The sequence below is a fragment of the Pelodiscus sinensis genome, chromosome 1, assembly GCF_049634645.1.
Source record: "Pelodiscus sinensis isolate JC-2024 chromosome 1, ASM4963464v1, whole genome shotgun sequence".
Lineage (NCBI taxonomy): Eukaryota > Metazoa > Chordata > Testudines > Trionychidae > Pelodiscus > Pelodiscus sinensis.
The window spans coordinates 106128458-106153955 of NC_134711.1; the positions used below are offsets into that span (position 1 = coordinate 106128458).

Below are 25498 nucleotides of genomic sequence, written 5' to 3' on the forward strand. Positions count from 1 at the left end.
TATTCCTACCTTTTGTTTCCTGTTTTTTTTTTTTTTTTAAACCAGTTATCAGTCCATGAGAGGACCTTCCCTCTTAGCCCATGACAACTTAGTTTGCTTAAGCGCCTTTGGTGAGGGCCCTTGTCAAAGGCTTTCTGGAAATTTAAAGTGCACTATATCCACTGGATCTCCCTTGTCCACATGTTTGATGAGCCCCCTCAAAAAACTCTAGCCCATTAGTAAGGCATGATTTTCATTTACAGAAACCATGTTGACTTCCCCCCCCCCAACAAATTATGTTCATCTATGTGTCTGACAATTTTATTGTTTACTATAGTTTCAACTTATTTGCCTGGTACTGACGTTAGACTTACTGGTCTGTAATTCCCAGGATCACCTCTAGAGCCTTTTTAAAATATTGGCGTCACTTTAGCTATCTTCCAGTCATTAGGTACAGAAGCTGATTTAAAGAATAGGTTACAAACCACAGTGAATAGTTCCACAATTTCACATTTGAGTTCTTTTAGAAATCTTGGGGAATGCGAACATCTGAGCCCAGTGACTTGTTAGTGTTAAGTTTATCAATTTGTTCTCAATCTGGGACAATTTCTCAGATTTGTTACCTAAACAGAATGGCTCAGGTTTGGGAATCTCCCTAACATCCTCAGCTGTGAAGACTGTAGCAAAGAATTAATGTAATTTCTCTGCAATGACCTTATCGCCTTCGAGTGCTCCTTTGGCATCTCGATTGTCCAGGAGCCCCACTGGTTGTTTAGGAGGCTTCCTGCTTCTGAGGTACTTAAAAACATTTTGCTATTACTTTTTGAGTTTTTGGCTAGCTACTCTTCAAACTCCTTTTTGGCTTTTCTTATAGTTTTACACTTCATTTGACAGAGTTTATGCTCCCTTCTAATTTCCTTACTTGGATTTAACTTCTACTTTTTAAACAGTGCCTTTTTATTTCTCACTGCTTCTTTTACTTGGTGGTTAAGCCACAGTGGCACTCTTTTGGTTCTCTTACTGTGTTTTTCAATTTGGGGTGTACTTTTAAGTCAGGCTTTTGTGTGAATAGATGGGATTAATTTGTATGAGCAGGATTTACCTGTGTGAATAGATGGGATTAATTTGCATGTGCACCATTATTCTTCATCCAATATTATTTGATGTTTTTAAAAAGCAAAATACAAATATACTGTGATTAAGACACGGATCTGGAGCAAGGTAAATTCATAAGTGTTTGAGAAATAAAATTGATAACAGTAAATGTCTCAAAACAGAAAGCTATTTTCAGACGTGTGTGGGAAAGTTGCCATGTGTAGGGAGCGGTGAATTTACAACATAAAGCAAAGTATCTCAAACGGGACATATTGATATCGTTACTAGTACAAATATGCACTACCATGTGCTTCCTTCAAATTATGAGCAGCCAGCTCAAGGACAGATTGATTCTTCAGGCATGAATAATAATTCAGAAAAGTATGCATCATGTAGAATGCCCCCTTCAAATTCTTACCTAATGGAGAAGGACTATATCAGGAGCAACATGTTATATTTTCAGGCCTTTAAATGGGCATTGCAGACTGGAAGATTTAAAAAAAAAAAGCTGTAAAAAGATCCTTGGCAGTGTTTAAATTAATAATTGTATTTAATTCAGTGTAATACCACTACATTGTGCCTCTGTGTGACTGAATTTTAACTTATTTTTCTTTCAGGTGCATTCAGTGCTTGACAAAGAACATTTCCAGATATGTTGCAGATATTAAGCCTTTGCCTCCCAACATAAAAGATAAGCTGATAAAATTAATGAGTATGCAAGGGCGGATAACTGATTCCAATATCAGTGAGGTAAGACCATTCAAGAATCACTTCTGTGCATCTCTCCACATTCATGCCAGTTTATTACAGAACAAAATATAAAATAATGAGCTCAACTAAAACTATGTATATAGTTCAACAAGTGATCCCACGACCTCTTCCTATGTAAATTTCTCCTCATTTCTCCCGCCTAATGCCATCTCTTGCTATTTCATCTCATGCCATCCTGGATTTTAAGGGATTTATCTGACTGTAAAGTTCCATAAATTCCTACAAACCCAGAAGAATATGGACACCGGTCAGTGACAAAGTTTTCTAGATGACTTCTGTATCATCAGTGTAATCCAGGGGAGTCCTGTTGTCCACTATACATATTTCAGTATAGGATGCTGTGCAACTGTTGCTATCAGTTTTGAATTAAATTGTCTAATTGGCATAAATAAGTGTGTAACATGTAAATTAATCACAGTTGCAAACTTCATGACCTAATAGCCAAATAGCATATTTTTTAAAAGTATTTTTGCAGAAAAGCCCTAACAGGAGTAGTGGATTGTCTCTGTTTGCTGAGACTGCTGCACAGATGCTTCCTTTACAATCTTGCAGGATCAGCAGATTGACTAGGTGTTGGATCTATGCTGCTGTTTCTTTTTGTAGCAATGGGAAAACACTATAACAGGGACAGTTGCCAAAACGAGCTTTTAGCAGCTGATATTTAAATAATGTATGGTTCTCAGAAAATCTTGAGATACCTATAATGTTTTGTGGGCTTTAGGTCTATGATTTAGGATAAAATTCCATTAAATCCTAAGTTCTTTGAAAGGTTGCTGAGGTGGACTATGAGTTCGTTGGTTCTGCCCTTTCATTTGCTCATTAATGCTTGTCAGTGTTCCAGGATGAAATTCAATAATGACTTGCCTCAGTTGTAAATTCAGATGTTTTGACATTTGTATCCTTTTATGTCCTCCTCGTCTCGAAGGGAGCTATAAAAATTAAGGAAAACTAAAAGTTGGCCTTGGTGAAATAGGGGAAAGAAGAACTCCCCAGTTCATTCTTGCTTTGATCTGTTACTTGTGCCAGGCAAATGTTACCAGTCCCTGAAAGTCAGAACAACAAGACTATGAGGCATGGGGCAGTACACCAGAATTTTTCTGAAAAAAGCATAATCTTAAACATGCTACATTTCTTGAACTGTAATAAAAGGTGGGACAAGATGAAAATGGAGTCAATCATATACATGTAGTATTCTTTTAAGAAGCCTGCTGAATTGCTTTGAGCAATTCGTTGGATGCAATCCATCCATACATATGAGGAAAATCAGTTTACAAAAACTCAAGCTCCCTCTTTTTTATCCCCATATTCTCTAACAGAGTGTTGTCTCCTCCTTTGCCTCTTTTCTGTTCTCGTCTATAATCTGCTTTCAGTAGTTTATCACTACATTTTCCTGGAAGCACGTTGCTCCTTGTACATTTAGTACTCCTGTTCTCTTCCTTCAGCAGTTTTTTCCCCTCTTTCTCACTCTGTTAATGTCCCCAAGTTTCTGTCTTAGATCCCATGGTCTTTGTCTTACACAGTGTACAATAACTCTCAGTACTGACAGCTTATGAATCTACCTTTCCTGTCTGTAGGGTATTACATCTTTGATAGTCTGTCTTCTTGGAATCCAAATGCCAGTTCAAAGTCCCACAACCCTCCCTCTGTCCTCTGCTTTTCTTCTCATATCTTTCTTGGATAATTCCCCTATTTTCCCTATTACCCAGACACAGATATGACTTATATTTGACTCCTCTTATTTCTTCTTCGAGTGCTTGCTCATGTCCATTCTGATTAGGTGTACGCGCGCTGCGTGCACGGATTCCGGAGCTTTTTTCCCTTAGCAGTATCCATAGGGCCAGCAGGGAGCCCCTTGGAGTGGCGCCGGTATACTGGTGCATATATACCCCTGCTGGCCCTCCCACCCCCTCAGTTCCTTCTTACCGCCTGTGACGGTAGCTGGAGCATGCTTCAGGCTGATAGCCTATCTCTTAGCAGCTTATTTCTTATCTGTTGTATTATAGTTCTAGCTGAAGTTTTTATCTAGTTAAGTAGTTGTTAAGTGTTGTAAATATTTAGTTAGATGGGGGAGCAGTGGAACCCTCCCGTGAGGGGAGGGCATGCCAGGGCCCCAGGGCTTTAAACCCTGTGCTTCCTGCTCCAAACCTATGCCCTGCGGAGATCCCCACTCCGACTGCCTAAAGTGTCTGGGTGAGGCCCATCGAGCTGAAAGCTGCTCTATCTATAAGAGCTTTAAGCCCCGGACCAAGAAGGAGAGGGACTCCCGGCTGAAACTCCTGCTAATGGAGTCGGCACTGCAGCCTCAGAGCGAGGAGCGGCCTCACTCTGCCCGCAGCGCACCGTCGGCAGCACCCCCGTTGGACAACAAGGCACCGAGGCACAGATCGCAGTCCCTGGTGCCGAGGGCCTCCAAGAGCTCGAGGGGATGCTCGGCAGAGGAGTGCCCAGAAGGTGCGCCCTAAGGAGGGGCACCTTTCTTCTAAGTCCTCCAAAAAGAGGCGCAGCCCGGACAGGGGCAAGAGCCTGGGGCAGCCCGTGGGGCTAGGAGAGGTCCGGTCGGCCCTCCACCCCAGAAACCTTTGAGGCGGCCCGGGACCTCATTCACATGGCTGTGGATGAAGGGGAGGGCCTGGTGCCGCAGGAGCGGACCGCGCCGGCACCGGCCTTAAGTGCCCCCCAGCAGGCTATGGCCGGGTCGTGGGACCCTCTGGGCGAAGGGCAGGCCTCGGCCCAGCAGCAGTTTTTCCCGGTGCCGGGAAGAACACCGGCACCGGAGCCGGGACGAACGCCGGCAAAGACCCTGGGCCCCTTCCCGACAGCACCGGGAGCGAGTGCGCTTGCGGCGCCGACGGCACCGGTGCAGGGTCCGGTGCCGCAGACGGCCCCCTTGGATGGTGCAGGGCCCCGCACCGTACTATGCGCCATCTGCGGTGCCACAGCAGGCGCCCCGCACGGCACCGACGCTGATGCCTCTCCCGGCACCGATCCCTGCTTACACCTTGGGAGCGCAGCAGCAGGGCGCAACGGCGCTGCACATGACGGCACCGGAGGGTTATGTACTGGCCTATCAGATGCAGCTGGGTGTGGTACCGCCGCAGCAAGGACCTCCACTCATGCCCCCACCGGCACCGCGTGCGGTGCACAGAGGCAAGCCATCGGCCATGGCAGCCCAGCGAAGGGTGCAGGCTTCATCGGCCCCTCCCTGGTCAGCATCAGAGTACTCTTCGGAGTCGGAGGCCGAGTCGGTGGCATCGGCCAGGTCTTCGTATAGGTCACGGCCCTGTCATAGGTCCCGCTCATCGGTCAGATCATCTCAGCAGTGGCAGGGGCAACCCCAGTGGGCTTTCTGGACGCCCAGGGCATACCACCAGGCCCAGGGGCCTCCCCCTACGGGGCCGGCAGCGGGGTCGTCCTGAAGGAGTAGCACCCCATCTGCCACTCCCTTAACAGCCCCCCCGCCTGGAGACAGCTTGTCTATGGTGGCGATGCCAAGATCCCCGGTAATTGGTCAGGGGCAGGGGGCTATGTCCCAGCCGGGCTCAACCTATGTGGACATCTCTGCCCAGAGGGAACCAGGGGCACAGAGAGCTGAGGAAGTGGCAATTCCCTCAAGGGAGTTCTCGTCGTCTTCACCAGACGAGGCCCTGGCCGACCCCGCGCCCCAGCCCCCTTTGATGGACTCCAGGGTGCACCAGGAGCTGCTCCGAAGGCTGGCGGTCAATCTTGCGGTCCAGCACGAGGAGGTTCACGAGGACCTAGATCCTATGGTGGACATCATAGCGGCAGCGGGCCCTGGTCGAGTGGCGCTCCCACTGAATAAAACGGTGGACAAGCTGTCTAAAACTCTGTGGCAGACGCCGGCTTCTATTGCACCGACCCAGAAGGGGGTCGAGAGAAGGTACTATGTACCCCAGGAGGGGCACGAGCATCTTTTTACCCACCCGGCTCCGGGATCCATAGTGGTTTAGGCCGTTGGGCAGAAGGAGTGCCAAGGGCCTCCAGGTCCTACTCCGAAAGTGAAGGAGCCTAGGAGATTGGACCTACTTGGCCGGAAGGCCTAAGCCACGGGGGGCCTCCAGCTGCGTATAGCTAACCAGCAACTGATGCTGGGGCGTTATGCTTTTAACACATGGGCGTCTATGCAGAAATTTGCCAGCCAGCTTCCTCCCGAATCCCGCCAGGAATTCGGGGCCCTGACGGAAGAGGGACAGGCAGTGGCGTGTACCTCTCTCCAGGCGGCCTTGGACGCAGCTGATTCGGCAGCCCGCACTATGGCCACAGGGGTTGTTATGAGGCGTAGTGCCTGGCTGCAGGTGTCTGGCATCCCACCCGAGGTGCAGACCACCATTCAGGACCTGCCCTTTGAGGGGCTGGCCTTGTTTTCAGAGCAGATTGATTCCAAGCTGCATAGCTTGAAGGACTCAAGAGCGACCCTGAAGTCGCTAGGGATACATACCCCGGCACCTCAGAGGCGCTCCTTCCAGGCTAGGCCCTACCCTAGAAGGGGGCAAAACAATGATAGGGGTCGCAGGAGAGGCCGCAACAATAGCCGCCCTGACCTCTTCAGAGGCAGGCGTAGGGACCCTCGGTCAGACTCCGAGAGAGGCTCAGGTCCGTCACCCAGTCACCAAACTAAGCCCTCATTTTGAAGGTACGCCAGAGAGCAGAGTACCAGTAGCACCTATCTGTCCGCCCTTTGGGGACCGTCTTTCCCTCTTTTACCAGGAATGGTTAAAGATCACGTCGGACCGTTGGGTCCTAGACCTTGTGAAGCAGGGATATACTATCCCTTCCTTTCCTACCCTGCCTCCCGCCCCCCCATCCCCTTCCCTTTTCAGGGACCTCTCTCACGAGACACTCCTTCGGCAGGAGGTGTCCAACCTGTTGACACTAGGGGCCATAGAAAGAGTGCCCCCAGATGTAAGGGGAAAGGGTTTCTACTCCCGCTACTTCCTAGTACCCAAGGCGAAAGGGGGCATGCGTCCCATACTAGACCTCTGAAACCTGAACACCTTTATAAGGAAGACAAAGTTCAGGATGGTGATGCTAGCCTGCATCATCCCATCGCTCAGAAAGGGGGACTGGTATGCTGCTCTCGATTTAAAGGATGCGTACTTCCACATTTCAGTTTTTCCAAGTCACAGAAAATTCCTACGGTTCACGGTGGGACAGGACCACTTCCAGTTTACGGTCCTCCCTTTTGGACTGTGTACAGCCCCGAGAGTCTTTACCAATGTATGACGGTGGTAGCCGCGTTTCTGCGGCGGCACAGGGTCCAAGTGTTCCCATACCTGCTCATAAGGGGCAAGTCTCAAGACCAGGTGTTGGATCATGTCTCAAGGGCCAGAGTTTTGTTCGAGGGTCTCGGCCTCCTCATAAACGAGGCCAAATCACTGCTAGAGCCCACGCAAGTCATAGACTTCGTGGGGGCCCATCTGGACTTGCCTTTGGGCAAGGCGTCCCTACTGAGAGACAGATTTATGACCATTCGCTCTCTGGTAGTGGGGCTGCAGGAATTCCCGACTACGACGGCAAGGACCTGCATGAGGCTCCTAGGCCACATGGCGGCGGGCACTTACGTGGTCCAACACGCCAGGCTGCGCATGCGCCCATTGCAGGGGTGGCTCAAGGTAGCGCACAAACCCTTGAGGTCGCCACTAGACGCAGTAGTGACTATCCCTCAGGACATTCTTCATTCGCTGGACTGGTGGAAGGACGAGGGCACGGTGTGTGCGGGGGTCCGATTCACCAAGCTGTCCCCGTCAGTGCAGCTGGTCACGGACGCTTCGGACGTGGGATGGGGCGCTCACCTGGGCAACCTCAGGACGCAAGGTACGTGGCCAACAGAGGAGGCTCACCTCCATATAAATATCAAGGAGCTGCAGGCGGTCAGGTTGGCCTGCAGGGCGTTCCTTCCCCACTTACAGAACAGAGTGGTGGCGGTGCTGACAGACAACACTACGGCCACGTACAAGCAGGGTGGGGCGCGTTCTTCTCCCCTGTGCCGGGAAACCCTAGATCTATGGGAACTGTGTATAGCCCACGGTATTTTCCTGGAGGCATCTCACCTTCCGGGAATCAAAAACGGGCTAGCGGACAGGCTCAGCTGCTCGATCCAGGCGCACAAGTGGGTGCTAAGGTGGGATGTACGTCACGGGGTCTTCCAAAGGTGGGGGTTTCCCCGCCTGGACCTGTTTGCAACTCTGAGCAACGCCAAGTGCAGGGAGTTCTGTTCGTACATGGGGCACGATCTGGGCTCTCGGGGAGATGCACTGCAGGTCAGCTGGCCCAGGGGCCTACTCTATGCCTTCCCCCCGTTCCCTCTGATCCACGACACACTCCTCAGAGTGCAGAGGTTCAGGGCCCGGATCATCCTGATAGCGCCAGTATGGCCTCGACAGTACTGGTTCACCACCCTGCTGGATCTGACTGTGGAGGGCCCTCTCAGGCTACCCCTAGTGCCAGATCTAATCACTCAGAGCTGCGAGGCCGGGGTGGCACTCCACCCGAGCCTTCCATCTCTCCACCTAGCAGCGTGGCTCCTCAGTGGCTCTCAGTGACGGAGCGAGCCTGCTCCAGAGCAGTCCAGGAGATCCTCTTAGAAAGCAGAAAGCCGTCCACTAGAGCCCTTTACGAGGCTAAGTGGAAGAGGTTTACTTCCTGGCTGGAGGGCAGGACGCTCGCTCCAGGTGAAGGGGTGGTTCCGACTGTCCTGGAATTCCTTCTCCACCTGCGGAAACAGGGCCTGGCCACAGCCTCCCTAAGGGTGTACCTGGCGGCCTTCCACGCTGGAGGGGGGGAAAGGTCTATCTTTGCCAATCCCTTGGTTAAAAGATTTCTAAAGGGAGTCGACAGGATGATGCCATATGAGAGACCTCCGGTACCGGCTTGGGACCTTAACCTGGTCCTGACTGCCCTTATGAAGCCCCCGTTCGAGCCCCTGTCTTCATGCTCTTTGATACATCTGTCCTATAAGGTAGCTTTCCTCGTGGCCATTACCTCGGCCAGGCGGGTGTCAGAGCTTAGGGCCCTCACCTCAGAACCACCTTACACGGTGTTTTTTAATGATAAGGTGAGGTTGCGTCCACACCCGGGGTTTCTTCCCAAGGTGGTCTCACACTTCCACATGTCCCAAGATATTTACCTGCCAGTGTTTTACCCCAAGCCACACGCGTCGCCCAGGGAACAGGCTCTGCACTGCCTGGACGTTAGGAGGGCGTTGGCTTTTTATATAGATAGGACACGAGAGTTTCGTAAGTCAACTCAATTGTTTATTTCAGTGGCGGAAAGGATGTGTGGTCAGCCAGTCTTGGGCGCAGCGTATATCCTCGTGGTTTACTTCCTGCATTCGACTGTGCTACGAGGGCGCGGTTAGACCACCGCCGCGCATAACAGCACATTCCACTAGAGCCCAGGCAACGTCGGCGGCGTTCCTGGCCTGCGTGCCGATCTTGGAAATCTGCAGGGCAGCAACCTGGTCATCGGTGCACACCTTTGCAGAGCATTATGCAATCACGCAGCTGGCCAGGGAGGGTGCTGCCGTTGGGACGGCAGTTCTGTGTTCTGCAGAATAATAAAATAGTAATTAGTCACCTTCCGACCCTGCCTCCAGAGGGGGGACATGGCTAGGGACTCACCTAATCAGAATGGACATGAGCAAGCACTCGAAGAAGAAGAAGAGGTTACTTACCTCGTAACTGTAGTTCTTCGAGATGTGTTGCTCATGTCCATTCTGCATCCCACCCACCTCCCCGTGTCGGAAGGAGCTGGCAAGAAGGAACTGAGGGGGTGGGAGGGCCAGCAGGGGTATATATGCACCGGCGCGCGTACACCTAATCAGAATGGACATGAGCAACACATCTTGAAGAACTACAGTTACGAGGTAAGTAACCTCTTCTTTCTCTTCCCCCACATCCAAGGTGTCATCAAATCAATTGTCTTCATTTACAGCATTTCTGTGATCTGTTCTCTCATTTCTGTTACTGTTTATACATTTTTTTGCCCGTAACTTGATCATCTTTTGTCTTTACCACTGTATATCCCTTTCTGTATGTTGCCTGGCTTCTCTACAGTCCATCCAAAAGGCTACTGCTCAGCACCTTCTCCAACTCCCAGTCCAATCATGTGTTTATCCTTCCACCTATTCAAATCCTTTGCTGGCTTCTCCTCATCTCTTATATTCAGATTAATTGTCTTGTCCTTGAATTTCAAGCCCTACAGTTTTCACTTCTGTGTATTTTTTTCTATTCCATCTCTTTTTTTTTTTCTGCTCTTCCTCAAGATTGGCTAAAACTAAAACTCACTGTGTCATCCTAAATTCTGCTCTTGATTTGATCCATTCTGGCATGTTGAAGCCTATAATGGGAACAGTTTCCCATTTCATGTTATACCAATCTCTTCTTTCACTTCCACCTTTACAATACACTTCTGCCAAGACTGTTAGTGCTGCTTTACAGAATTAAAAATTGGCATTTCCTCAAGAGTGAACTTTCATCTAGTATATTATGTGTCTTAACTATTTCTGTCTAGCTTAGACCATAAACTCCCTGAAGAGAAAAATGATTCCTGCTTCATGCATTGTATAGTGTCGAACACACTGATAGTCAACAAATATTATCTACTAAATCTGAAAAAAAGAGCAGAAAATAAAAGGAAACAAATCCAGTGACTAGGGAGAAATGTTCTTTATTGGAGTGGTAGCAGTTTTACTATGTGAGTATTTCTTTCTGGTATTCTTGAGTTTTACACAGTTTTTATCTTAATATATTGATAGTTTATATAATTGTTATAAAACTACCAGCTTGCTGAAAACTCCACGTCACTCTTTTTGGTTATATAGTACCCTCTGACCCCGGACAGTTATTTTTGAAAAAATGATCAAAGAGAAGTCATGATTTTGAATATACTGACATTATTTGGTCAAATTTAAACATGCTTTACATGCAGAAATGTTTGCAAAAATAATCCACAATGATTTTCTGGTTTTCATTATTTCTTATGTGAATTGAAATGCTGCCTGTTGCATTTATCACTTCTCCAAAAATATGTCAATACATGTCTGTATCTGCAGTGCAGCAAAGCTTTATTGGAAAAACTGTAGTTGTAGTTCAAATCTATAACTTTTGTTTCAAGCAGCAAAATAAATAATTCAACCAGAGAGGGAATGAGAAAGTTGGAGATGGAAAGGGGAGAAATACTTTAGGTATGATTCAGAAATCTTAATGATACAAGACTTTAATATAAATTATGTAAAAGATTATTCCTATGCCCTCAATAAAACTTCTTTAAAGTACAGCCAACTCTCCTGGACTCCTTTACCCTCATATTAACATCCCAGGGAACCCTGCTCATCAGTAACCAATCCATTGACAGGTAACTTGCACCTTTTGTCTGCTTCTAAATGTGGCTGAGGGCTTAATATGCTCATAGAAGAATTGGATACAGTTTAATTCTCAGTATTTCCTTTTTTTTTTTTTTTTGCAAACATTATTTTCAGCACATTTTCCAATACATTTCTAATTATACAATCAAGTATCTGTAATTTACTTATTTCTATTTGGTAAACACATCAAAAGTGGCTAATTCAAGTATCTGTACTACTTTTTTAGTACACTGTGTTGCTAAAAATCCTTACTCCTTCTAATACAGTAGTTCCCAACCTTTTTTATACTGCAGACTGGCAAACCCATTCACAAACTTTTGGCAGACCGGTAACATTTTATTTGAATATGTGCATATTCATTCATGATGTATGAATGTCTACCAAAATTCCCAGCCACCAGTGCCACCATGAACAGCCAGCTTCAGCTCCGGCAGTCACCACTTGGCGGGTGGCTGCCGCAGATGAAGCTGGCTGTTCGGGGCAGCTCTAGGGGCCAGGGCTGGGGTATGCAGTGGTTCTGTGACCTGCCAGTGCCAGCCTTAACCCCTAGAGCCCCCCACCCCTCTACTACCTCCCAGCACCAGCCATTGACCCCAGATTCCCATGCACCCAACCTCCCAGTGCCAGCCCCCCACCCCTTATAGCCCTTACGACAAGACCCCCCCATTGCCAGCCTCCTGTTTCCAGAGCCCCACTGCACCCAACCCTCCTACAACTCCCCCCTTGTGCCAGCCCCCAGACTCCAATATTATCCCCATCCCCAGAGCCCCCCAGTGCCAGCTCCCCACCTCAGATGTCCCAGTGCCCCCCAATTTCATCCCCCCACCTCAGAGCCCCCCACCCATTAGAGCTCCCCAGTACTGGCCCCATCTCTGGAGCCCCAATGTCCCATCCTCCTCATCTAATCCTGTGCTGCCTCCCAGCCACCAGCTAAGCATTGCTGCCTAGGTCGTGGCTGCTCTAATGCTGCCATGCCGGGTTCTGCACGGCCCTCTGGCCACACAGCTAACCACTCTTCTACATCCAGTAGGAGACCCCCTACCCTTTCCTGGCACAGGTTGGCTGAGAGGTGGCGGCAGGGGAGGTGCTGGGCAGTTTACTCCAGCCCTGGTCCCCAGAGCTGCCATGGCCCAACGGCCAGCGGTTTGAGGCCCATCACTGGTCCCCAGACCAGTGGTTGGGAACCACTGTTCTAATAGGTTAACAATGTCTTGTCTTAACATGCCTCCAAGGCATCACGGAGAGATGCGGCACATTGGCAAGCTGTAGACATGAGAGTCTTTAGGTAAAGATTAGAGGCAAGAGCAACAAAGTTGATGTCATGGTAGGCGTCTGCTATAGACCATCAGACCAGGAGGATGAGGTAGACAAGGCTTTCTTTGGAAAGCCAACAGAAGTTTCCAGATCACAGGCCCTGGTTTTCATGAGGGACTTCAATCGTCCTGACATCTGCCGAAAGACCAATATAGCTGTGCACAGACAATCCAGGAAGTTTTTGGAGTGTTGGCTACAACTTCCTGATGCAAGTGCTGGAGGAACCAACTAGGAGTCATGATCTTCTAGGCCTACTGCTCAGAAACAGGACAATTGGTAGAAGTAGAAATAGATGGCAACCTAGGCAGCAGTGACCATGAGATAGTTGAGTTCAGGCCCCTGACAAAAGGAAGAAAGGAGAGCAGTAGAATACCAGACCCTAGACTTCTGTAAAGCAGACTTGGACTCCCTTGGGAAACTGATGAGCAGGGTTCCCTGGGATGTTAATATGAGGGTAAAGGAGTCCAGGAGAGTTGGCTGTACTTTAAAGAAGTTTTATTGAGGGCATAGGAACAGACCATCCCAGTGTGCAGAAGGAACAGCAAATATGACAGGCAACTTGTGAGCTTAAACAAAACAAAACAAACAAACCTTACAAGAAGTGGAAACTTGGACAGATGACTAGGGAGGAGTATAAAAACTTCTTGAGCAAGCAGGGGTGTAATCAGAAGGCCAAAGTGCAATTGGAGTTGCAGCTAGCAAGGGATGTGAAGGATGACAAGAAGGGTTTCTACAGGTATGTTACCAACAAGAAGCAGGTTAGGGAAAGTGTGAGACTGATTAAATGACAGATATGGAAAAAGCTGAAGTTCTTGATTTTTTTTGCCTCAGTCTCTACATACAAGTTCAGCTCCCAGATGGCAGCACTCGGCAGCATGGTATGGGTAGGAGGTGAGCAACCCACAATAGTGAAAGAGCGGGTTAAGGAATATTTAGAAAAGCTGGATATGCACACATGTCCATGGAGTGCATTTGAGGGTGCTGAGAGAGTCGTCTGGTGTGGCTGCAGAGCCATTGGCCATCTTCTTTGAAAATTCATGGTGATCAGGGGAAGCCCCAGATGACTGGAAAAAGGCAAGTGTAGTGCCCATCTATTAAAAAGGGCAGACGGAGAATCTGGGGAACTACAAAACAGTCAGCCTCACCTCAGTCTCTTGAAAAATTATGAAGAGCCCTGGAAAGCCAAACTACAGTTTTGGGAGGTTGAAGAGGCTTCGCTAATGAAGAATAAATGCCTTTTGACTTAAAAAATGTTAGCATGTTTCTGAGGACAAGTCTGCCTGCAAGAGAATTAGACAAAGACACCAAGAGCATATGGGGCCAAGTATTTTGAGGTTCTATTGGTATCTGTTAGACAAAGGAATTTTTATGTTTAGGAGTGGAAACATTGTAGCTAGTTGCTTCCCAAAGTGCCTTTCATGGTCTTTTGTGTGTGATAAAGATTTATTTCTTATTGGAAGGATAAGAATTGATCATACACAGAAACTGGACTGCTCTCTAACCCCAGGAGGTAGTTTGTCACGTCAGAGATTATATATGTTCTATAGAAAGAGGATTTAATTCCGTAGGCTGTTAGAGTCATATGTAATTTCTAATGCAATAATCACTGATTAAATGTGCATATTTATGGTATTACTATGTATAATTTGATGGAAATATTGTGTTTGCATTATAGGTGCTACACCCCGCAGTGGAGACACTAGATCTTAGAGACTGTGATATTTCAGATAATGCCCTGCTGCAAATTAGTAATTGCAAGCAACTGAAAAAAATTAACTTAAATTCTTGTAGAGAAAACAGACTAGCCATCACTTCAGAAGGTATGTTTCCTGTACTGGTAGAATCTGAATCTATCTTCTGTTTTCTTTCTTTCTGTTGGGAGAGTTGGAGAAAATTGTGAAAGCAATTAGTGTAAATTATTAAACACACGTTGGCAAAGTTATTTTAGTCAGTTATACACAAAGAACATACATTCCTCAGGAATTTGTTTAATTTCATGTTGCTTGGTTACAGCAAACTCTTTGTAGAGCCGATCCAAAAATTAGTGGACCATTTTTACCAAAAAAAAATGCAGTTTTGTAGGAAAGTTGATTTTAACAAATTTTTCCAGAGGAAAGCATTAAACTGTTTTGACTCTCATTTTGTATGGGTAACATCAAAATGTTTATTTTTTACTTTATTTGTTTTGTTAACGTTTTTAAAATCATATTTATATTAACTTGACATTATCAAAATGATTCAGTATTTCCTAAAAAGTATTTTCTATTTTTGGTGTAAATTTAAAAATATCAACCTTTTATTAGAGCTAGAAATAAAGCCATATTTTGAAATGTCAGAATTAGCCAGGAGCCAGCGGCAGCCCTGGGTCCAGAGGCAGGAGCCGCCTTCATGTGTGGTGGCAGCATCCCCAGCACCAGGGCAGGATCCTGCTTGGCCAGTTAACCAATTAAACATTGTTAACTTAATGTTTAACTGGTTAATCAGGATTTTACATCTTTACTACTCACATGCTTACAATTGAACATAGGCTTCAGAGTTTGCTAGAGTGAGGCCTTTATATTATAATGTTTTATAATAAATAATCCAGAAGAGAGAGTGTTATTCAAATGGAGGGGGAAAATAATTTTTATAGGGTTAAATTAGAATTGATTTGTAACATCTTGGACATAAGACAGAATACACCTACTGAGGGGGGAAAAAAGCCAAGGACATGTGGTGATATGATAAAATATTTGTTCGGTCACTCTTCTGCTCAGTCAGAGAAAAGAGAACGAAGATGACCTATGGAGAGGGAGCAAAAATCTATTGGGAGAGATATGGAAAGAGCTAGGGAGAGGGAGCAAAGAGACCACAGACAGCACCAGAGACTAGATAGGGTAAATTAACAGAGACAGGAGACCACTGAACACATGCTACAAATCACGTAGGAACAAAACGACATACGGGGGAGCATAATACTCATGGACAATACCAGATACCATAACATAAGGTCCCCCAACTGTAACTCTTTTCCCAGCAGCCATGCCTCTATCCACCCTCCTGCCCCCCTACACACATAGTAGAGTATTATGTTCCATGTTTCAAAATGCAGTTATTGATGTCACTATTTTCTGTTAGAGATGTATTGTTCCTGGATACTAAAAATGATTATCAAATGATTATCAAGATCTGCACAATCAGACTTAATTAGAATAATCACAGAGATAATCAGAAATGTGGCTCCTGACATATCCAGAGATGCACCTTAGTTTTCTTTATAACACAAGAACTTCCTAAATGTGTTGAATATTTGAACAAAAGAGATATTAGTGTGTCTACAGATAATTGTGTCCTAAGCTATTTAACATCTAGTCTTCTTCATTACCATAATAAATGCCTTTGTTCTTTATAATAGTCTATCTTCACAAACTTAGTTTATCAGTTTACAAACACTTTTTGGTGGGTGTTAACTTTTTCTAAAAGATTTGTTTGTTTTTGGTATCTAGAAATTTAGCATTTAGTAGGTTATTTTCTATTACTTTCACACTTCTAACAGACAAACTCATACAATTCACAAATCCAAAAGAAAAACAGGGTTCAGTTTTAATCATCTTAGTACCGGTATTTGTTGATAAGAAAGTTAAGGGTTTTTTTTTTAATCAAAATTATCTTAAGTTTGTCAATGCCCCTTATATACCTTACAAATAGGTTATAACTGCAAACACTAAGAAAGCTGGGACTGTATTGAAATGTGCCAGCAGTTTCACTTCAAAGTATATATTCTTAAATCTCAAGGTATGTCTATATCTGTACAACCAACTTTTATGTTGACACCCAAAAGTTGACAAAACAAAAATCGCCAGAGGATGTTCACACTTGTGCCCTGTCAGTAGATCATGTCCATTTTGGGCTCACCATCATCAGCACTGTGAGCAATGCACTGTGGAAATGTATCCCACAGCGTAGTATTGTGAGAAAGCAGAGCAGATCCCTGCTCATCTTGGGATTCCCTCAAGGTATGTCTACACAGCATTATTCCAGAACTGATGTTATTCTAAAATAACATAGTGTGCATCTACACTACGAGCCTTTATTTCAAAATAATGTTGATTTGGAGGACTTCTTTCTCCAACTCATGGTAACCTTCATTTCACGAGAAGTAAGGGAAGTTGGAGGAATAGTGATGCTTCTCAGACTCTCCACTTATATAGACAGCGCCAAAATCTGATTTAAGCTATTTCAATTTCAGCTACGCAATTGATGTAGCTGAAGTTGCTTAGCTTAATTTGACTTTAGCCCTGCTGTGTAGATGTGCCCTGAGGGTTCTCCCACAGCTTCTTTTGTTGTCAGGAGCGGCATCATGAGCTCTGTGAGCTCTCTGTGCTGAGAAATGTCAAAGTAGCATAGCGTCTGTCTCCCTCTTTCCACAGTAGCAGTCTCCCTGTCACTGTGTTCCTTGTGCAGGGCAGAACAGGAGATTTGTTCTTTGTTCCCAAATGGAGCAGATCACTCAAGGGGAGGGGCTAATACCCGCAGGGCAGCAGAGATCAAACAAAACATTGAGCACAGTTTTCAGGGTAGGCATTGTGCGATACTGACGTGGGCAGCTGGTATGCTGGTGGGGGAAAGGCATTGCCTTCCCAAACTACCAGCCTGCCCCGCCCACACTCTGCCCCCAGAATGCCTACTCTAGGTGTATTGCCACATAATAGTTACCATAATGATAGTCTCTTTCTGGGCATATGGGCCAGATCATTTAAAGTTCAATTTAGGTTCAGCTTAAATACAAAGAATTATAAATGCAAGGCGTGCTGGAACTTTGGGTCACCTACAAAGAGTAAAAGACGTTATGGTAGTGTGGATTCATTTACTAATCATTTAAATCAGTATAACCAGTTTTAAACCAATATAAGAGTTCAATGGTCTAACTTAGTGGTCTAACTAAACTGATTTGCTAAACCAGTGTAACTTCTGTAGGTAGATATGTCCTTAGCTAAATTATTTAACCCCAGAATTATCTGATTTGTGTCAGTGTAGGGAGCTTGCAGAGATTTAGCCAGATAAAAATCTGTAAAATCAGTTCAACTTTTCAAATGTATACTGAGCTACAGACACCAAGGCAGAGAGATAAATGAATTGTATGAAAAGTAAATAAATTGGAAAAGTTCAGAAAAATATTCTCAAATGTCCAATGTTATTTGTAGAAATATTACGTAAAAAAAGCTCAGGGAGAGTATGACTTTTGAATTGATTTTTTCATTTTTATAAAGAAGTATTATAAAATCAGATATTTTTGGTGATGAAGGGTTTATGTAAGAATGACTTGCTCTATTTCTTCAATAGGAGTCACTGCTCTGGCCTTGTCCTGCCCTTATTTACGGGAAGCCTCATTTAAAAGATGCTGCAATGTGACAGACAATGGAGTTCTTGCTCTTGCACTGAATTGTCATCTTCTACAAATAGTTAACTTAGGCAGCTGCTCATGCATCACTGATGCATCCCTTCATGCACTTGGACAGAACTGCAGATTTCTACATAGTGTGGATTTTTCATCTACTCAGGTAACCAAAATAGCAACAATAAAAATGTAAAGGACAGTGACATAAATAAAATGAAGAAATGAGTTGCATTAACTGCATTTTTATTTAGCTGTGTTTTTAGCAGTGTTTTAAGATTCAAAACTCCAAAGGCACAAACATTTCCAGACACTGCTTCCCAATGAAATGGTATCAAATGGGTTCTGTCTTTTGATGATATAAAAATATTTTCTCTAAATCCAAATGACTAGTAATGACGTGTAGTCTGGAGCACAGATACCTTTTTTCAGGTATCGGGTTTTTTTTATAGTGCTGTTCCTGTTACTCTGTGCCATAGGAATATAATCTTACACCAGTTAATTAAATTCTTCTGACTAGGACTAATTGGCCTGGGGGGGTGGGGAAATAAGATGAATATGTGAGTCACTGAACCATTAAAAACATAAGTCATACATACCAGAATTGATTTTTTACTTCTCAAGGTTTAGTCACTCTTGAAAGAAAGAGTAAAATGTATAAAACAAAAGGTATGAGTGACATTGTAATCTGAAGTTTTAAAGGGGTAGCCGAATTAATCTGTAACTGGAAAAACTTAGTCTTTAAAGTGCTACCAGACTATTAATTGTACTCTGAGTCATCTGTTAGGTTTATGAATTGTTGATCATATGATCCAGCCAATGCTTAATCTGTGCTCTAGGCACGGCATTTCATAGACTTGGCACCTCTGGGCTTGCCGCATCAGCTATGAAAATAAAATAATAGCTTGAGTCCTGGCACACCTTTCATTACAATTTATGCCCTAGGTTATGCAGGGATTTTGGTCCTGTTACGTGATTTCAAAGAATCATAGAGTACTAGAACTAGAAGGAACCTTGAGAGGTAATCAGGTCCAGTTCTTTGCTCTCACAGCAGGACCAAGCATCATCTAGATCAGGTTCGAAACCTTTCCGAAGTGGCGTGCCAAGATTTAACCCTCCTCCCCTGGGCTGGGCCGCTCTCCTGGGAGATGGGGAGGGGCTCTCTCCAGCACATGCCCCACTTGCCCGGGCTACACTCCGGCTTTTCCTGTGGGAAGGGGAGAAGGAGCTTGCACGTGTTTCCCTGCACTTGGATGCTGGATCTGGGTTGGAGGTGGGGTGCAGGAGCAGGCTGAGAGTAGGGTGTCTGACTGAGAGAGGGGGCAGGAGTGGGCTGTGGGTAGGTATCTGGCAGGAGCAGCGTGGACAGGGTCCTAGCACAAAGGAGGGAGCAGGGGTGCAGGTCTGGCCGGCACTTTTTTTTTTTCCAGCGTCTGTAACAGGATTTATTTATTGTAACAGTCACTCCCACATGGCAGCCAGAAGCTGCTCCACACATGGAATAAATTAGCGGACCAATGGCCAACTGTGGAATGGCAGCTGCACCTCTCCAAGAGCGCAGGGAGTCTGGCTGGCAGGTCTGGGCAGGATCCAACCTGCTGGCACCTGGGTTACAGACTCCAGCAACCCCCCAGGGGCTCTCTGATGGGTGTAAGTGCACAGCGCACGTGGGCAGTGTAAGGCGGAGGAGGAGCCGTGCATGGAGCAGTGGGACACGGCCATGGCAGCAAAGGGTCCTTCACCAGCAAGATGGCGGCTGGGTCTGCTTTTGTCCCCTGCATTGCTCTCAGGCACCCTGTCCCAAGCATGGCTTCCCGCTGCTCCATTGGCCGGATTTTGGCCAATGGAGCAGCAGGAAAGGCCTGCAGGCAGCATGCTGGTGTACTGCTTTGTTCCTCCATCTGAGGGAGGGGGAGCACGTGACCATGCACAGAGCCATTTGTGGCTCCGGCGTTTTCCTCGCTCGCTCGGGGCTTTCTCCACTCCCCTGCCACTGATAGTCATTTTGCATGCCACATATGGCACACGTGCCAGATGTTGCCAACCCCTGATCTAGATCATCCCTTTTTCCTAGATCATCCCATTTATTTTTCTTCAAAATAAAATATCTCGGCATTGCATGCTCCATGTAGAGCTCGGGGGATTTTTTTGAGCGGACGGGGGCAGGAAGAAGCTGCTTGAATCACACAACCTGTAGAGGAAGGCACTCTCTCAGACACAGAGTTAGCTGTCTAATTTAGACAGGCCTCCCAGTTGAAATGGCTCCTTTGATGATTTTTTTTCCATTTAAAGGCTTGTGGATGGAGTATGTTTTAAGAGACAGGATATGAAGGAGAAGAGAGTAGTTGCCTGCTGCATAAGGAGAAGGAAATCTCTAAGTAGAGTGGAGAGCTAGAAGATTGCATGAACGCCAGGGAAGGAATGGTTGAGGTGGTGCAATGCATTGGATGGACTTCTAGGAGAGAAATGGGGATAGGAAGAAATAAGAGCAGGACTGCATGCAGGAACAGCGGAGAGCAGAGTTTCTCAAACTACAGTGGGAGTTAGCTCCCATGTTTGTGGACGAAGAAAGGTCTCAATCCCTTGATTTCCTGTCCTTCTCCCACAGCCTAAACTTGCCATGGGTAGAGGCTGCTTCTCAGCAGCCTCCCCTCCCACACTCTCCACCCCCACGTTGCTGCCTCTGATAGAGGCAGCAGTGCGGTGGGGCAGGTGGCAGTGCAGAGACAGTGCTGGATGGAACTGGTATCTGCATCAGCAGATGTCAATGCAGATACCTGTGTCTCAATTTTTGTATCTGCACAGTGCTCTAAAAACATGCTTTATTTGAATTGACATTTTTGGTCTGTGCCACATCATTAACTTACCAAGAAACTTACCAAGATTATTGGGAAATGAATGGATTCAAAAAGCTTATGTAAGCAGTACAAATACTACTTTATGGTCCTCTGAAATACTAATACAGGTTGGGAGATGAGAGCTTACACAGGTATGGAACTAGCTGTGGGAGGAATGAATGGAAAAGATGGATAAAAAGGATATTTGCCCAACCTTCATTGGGCACTTGGGGTTAGCAGGATAGTGTAAACTGGATCGTTATACCCTACTTGTGATGCACTCCACTGGCTACTTCCTTTTATTTTTATTTTCAGTGGTCTCCAAGGGCTTATGAGTACAAGAGAGATAGGGACTGTCGTGTTATATGGATGGGGTTTTTGTGCAAACAGGTTAACACGCTTGTTTATTTGGATTTTACTTAAAGTCTTCGTGTATTTTTTTATGTTATTCTCTTAAGAGTGTCACGTTGTTGCTCTAGTAAAGGACTTGTTAGTGATTTGTGCAGTTTGCATCCTAATTAATGAAACAATAGGCTACCAGAGCCTGCTCTGGGGGCTGCCTCTAAGAAGGAAGTGAAGTAGTTACTTCAGATCTGTGAAGGGGGACAGCTACTGCTGGGGGAAGGAGGGGAATGTAAATAAACATCTGAAATTTTTTCCCAGCTCAGGATAGAGGGGTAGCCTAAAATACTTTAAATGCAGAGCCGCAGAGGGGTATCTGGGTCTCAAAATACTTCAAATGCAGAGCCACAGTGGGGGTAGCTGCCAGGCCTGGGTGCAAGCCAGGACTGAGCCAGCCTGACTGCACACTAGCTCCCAAGCTCCTTTCAGTGCAGAGCTGCAGTGGTTAATCATGTAACCAACAACATTTTTGTCAGCTACACAGTTACTGGATTACACACTTCCTAACATCCCTACTAGACACCACCCATTACCTTGTACACAGGGGTTCGATCACATCTATCATGCTGTCAGTTTAGACCCTGTCCTGAACTTGGGTAGGTATGTTTGTTATTTGTGAATAGTGCATTGGTACCAAGATGTTTCTTCACAAAGTGTACTGTTCCGACCCCTCTGGAATGCGCTTCCAGCCTGTGCCTAGTACCATCTAGTGTTTTACACCATTAACCCTGTTCATGCCAGATTCTGTTAGCAAAGCCTGCTTCTTGCTCAAAGCTTAGCTTTGCTTTATATTAGCAAAGTTTTGACTATTGTGCCTAGGCATCAAGCCTCACACTAGGGCTGTGATACGTGGGTTTGTGTTTCAGGTGTGTGGGAAATCTCGTTCCCCTGGGGTACAGAGCCCCCAGAAGGGTCCGAGGCCGGAGGTCAAATCAAATCAGTGAGGCAGGAGAGAAACCTAGAAAGGAAAACTTTATTATGCATGCATGCAGGCTGACAGCAGAGCCATTGCAGTCAGCCCTGAGTTACAGGTTTTTGGATCCTTTATACAGAATGCTTAGACAGTTCAGTTGTGGATTGTTTTTCTTTAACATATCAAAGTCTCAGCAGAAGTACTCTGAGATGTTTCTGTTCACACCAGGAGTGCTAGAAGTAAGTTTTACAGTACAAAGCCACATCAGAACTTGAGTGGAGAAGTCTACAAGGCAAACTGTGACAAAGATAAGGGTTTACATGACAAATTGTGACAGACTAGGAGTATCCATGAACTTGAGATAGGCATTGTAAGGGCCTTGATTAGAGTTAATTTGATTTCTCTCTGTTACAGGGAGAGAGGCCTGGAAAACTTTTTAACCCTTACAGCAGTTTTCTTTTAGAGAGTTTTGATTTCCTACACAGTCCCCCCTTTAGACACAATTGGAGTTATTTGATTTTTCTCCTACACAGGCCATCATCTTACTACAATAACTTCCTATTTTTAAAAACTAAATTATTTCAAGTGACCTGTAAATAGCATAAAGAATCAAGAGGCATAAGCCCAATTAGAAAAATACTTTGCAGATCACTCTTAAGAACTAAGGGACACTATATTATGGGGTTTTTTTATAAACAATTATTTTCCTTTGTTGTCCCCTCAAAAAAGTAAAGATTTTTTTTAGTCCTTATATTTGTGTTTGCAGTCTACCATGTTATATACATTGCTGGTAAGATTGGTCAAGTCATTATGTGGGCACATGTAGAGTGAGAGAGCATATGCAGGCCTGTAACTAAAGACCACAGTTTTGCCCAGTTTTATATGGGACGTTTTTCTTTTCTGGTGAGGTGGCTCACATGAGGATTACCTGTGTTGTGCATGTGTCAGATTGTTTGGTTTCAGTTAGCTTTAGATTTGTGTTGGTATGTCTTTGTTATCTTAATGTTTTATTAGTTTCATTGCATGACAGTTTTCTACCTGATGATTTATGGGCCATATAAATGTTTCAAAGAAATGATATCAGACTTGAGGCTTTAACATAGACATTCTATGGTCTGTGCTGTTTCCTTCAGCAAAACATCCTCCAAAATAAAATCCTTATACTACAATAGCAGCTAAATGTCAGCTGAGCTAGATTTACTGTTTAAATGGCAAAACAGGTAATGTTATTTGTAGACAAGCAAAGAACAAATTCATTTCATGTACAGAGAATGTAAAATTATTGAATAATTCCATGGGAAACATTCACTATGTTACAAATTGGGGGTAAACCTATTGACGTCCCATGGTTACACTTGGTAGGTTTTACTACTGCACGTCCTTTAAAACAGCTGAAACAGTTCAGCTCCAGGCCACTGAACAATGCATGCATTGTTAGGCCTAGGAACTTTGCTAGGTACTATATGAGTGGAAAGATTATGGGTGAGGGATAAGCAGATTATGGGTGAGGGATAAGCAGAGAGAGGTAGAGAAACAAAGGAGGAAGCTCCAGATACATTGTGGGAAAAAAATCCACTTTGCAGCCTTCGAGAAGCATAGAAGAGTGCCTTTGGGTTGGATGCTGGATGATAATGAGGTTGAGCCATGAGCAAGAAAGTAATCGCATGATTGGTTCTTCTTGTGTTTAGGTAAACAGGACTTTCTACAGTTTATGTAAATAAACACAATGGCATTAAAGTACTACCCAGCTCCATCACCAAAGTCTCCTCCCAACTGAAGTAATCTACACAGGACCCTGTATTTTTGGGTAGTCAGTTGAGTGAAAGTGGGTAATATTAGGTGAATTGGGAATCAACAAAGCAAAATGTACCAGCTTTCTAAACACGTCCTTATCTCAATACTGATATATGATGAAATATACAAACCTCTCAAAGCTCATTTCTGTGGTTCTTGTGGTTCATATTGTTATAAAACATTCTGATGTCAAGTGTAGCTGATATGGTTTTGTGGACTGTCTTTCTTCTGTATTGCATGAATACATTATTGAATGCATTACATTTTACAGATTTCAAATTTTCATTAAAGATCTTGAGTTACTTTAAACTGTCTTTATAGTAAACATCTGCTTATCTAAAGGTAAAGTCTTAATTAGAGAAATGTTCTAATCAGTTCTAAAACTGTTTAGAATCATAGTGAACTTGTGGATTTAGGCAGCTGAAGGTAGTCTGATCCATTTAAAAAGATTGTTGTACTGTATGCTGTGTTGTTGCTGCCATGTCGGTTCTATGGCATTAGGGAGATAAGGTGGATCTTTATTAGACCAACTGCTGGTGGTGAGAGAGAGAAACCTTACCCACCTTGTTCCCCCATTTTTAAAGAGCCAGTTTCAAAACCATACTGGGTGAAATTTACCTGTGCTGTAAAAGCCAGTGAAATTGTACCTATTTATAGTAGCAATGAATTTGGCTCTGCATTTTGTGTTTAGTTCAAGACTATTAGAAATAAAATTTTAAGTAGAGAGTAGACTTCAAGAACTTGCCTACACTACTTTTTCAGAAGAGTCACCTTGTAGTACTGCTCAGTCATTGGCAGAAATACAAGGAGTGCTAATCCAGACAAGGCATGGCATTTTTCAAAACCTTGTATTAAAAATGTCAATGCTCTGTATATGCTTGTGCTCCCATTGTTGCTGCCTCTGGTAGAACTGCACTGGGAGGGCAGTGCAACAGTTGACAGTTGCTTAACAGAAACGAGTGTAGAAAGAACACAAGTGTGGCCGTGTAAACTGGATCACGCAGCACAAATGCTACAACAGGACACCTGTATTGGTTAGACTACCAAGTAGTCTACATTAAATTTAAAAAGTTATAGTCTAAATAAAATTTTAAACTACTAAGTAGAAATATGTATTTCTATAACTCCATGTGAGAACTATGGGTATGTCTACAGTACAGACTTATTTCAAAGTAACTCACATTATTTCAAAACAACAAGGTGAGTGTCCACACAGCAAGCACATTATTTCGAAATAACAGACTTCTTATTTAGAAAGAATAAACCCTCATTTCACGAGAAATAACACTTATTTCAAAATTGCTATTTCAAAATACGGTTTGTGTGGACAGCGCAACAATGCTTATTTTGAAATAATTGTCCTCCAGGGCTTCTCACAGCTACCCCAGTGGCCACTCTATCCATATCCCTCAAAACTCTATAGTTTCACTTCCCCTGCAGGCTTTAAAGCTGCAGGCAGAAGGGAAAGGGCTTGTGGCAAGACACAGGCCCTGCTCACATCCTGCCACACAGCAGGACCTTGCACTGCCTTCCCTGCTGCCAAGGCAGACCCCAGCACTTCCTCCGAGCAACCTATGGCTGCAGGCATACCAGCAGCCATGTCAGAAGCCCCTGGGCCCCATCCTGGACTCATGTGG

At 45.0% G+C, this 25498-nt stretch overlaps 1 protein-coding gene across 4 annotated transcripts in view; it reads left to right on the plus strand.

Moving 5' to 3' along the window:
• The window catches only part of AMN1 (antagonist of mitotic exit network 1 homolog), a 60110-nt gene that overhangs the window by 25787 nt on the left and 8825 nt on the right, over positions 1 to 25498 (plus strand). For all 4 annotated transcript variants that reach the window (XM_075940491.1, XM_075940483.1, XM_075940501.1 and 1 more), the window contains exons 2-4: positions 1692 to 1824; positions 14217 to 14361; positions 17864 to 18081. In XM_075940491.1, coding sequence (XP_075796606.1) covers positions 1692 to 1824; positions 14217 to 14361; positions 17864 to 18081 — 496 coding nt within the window. The remainder of the gene's footprint in view (positions 1 to 1691; positions 1825 to 14216; positions 14362 to 17863; positions 18082 to 25498) is intronic.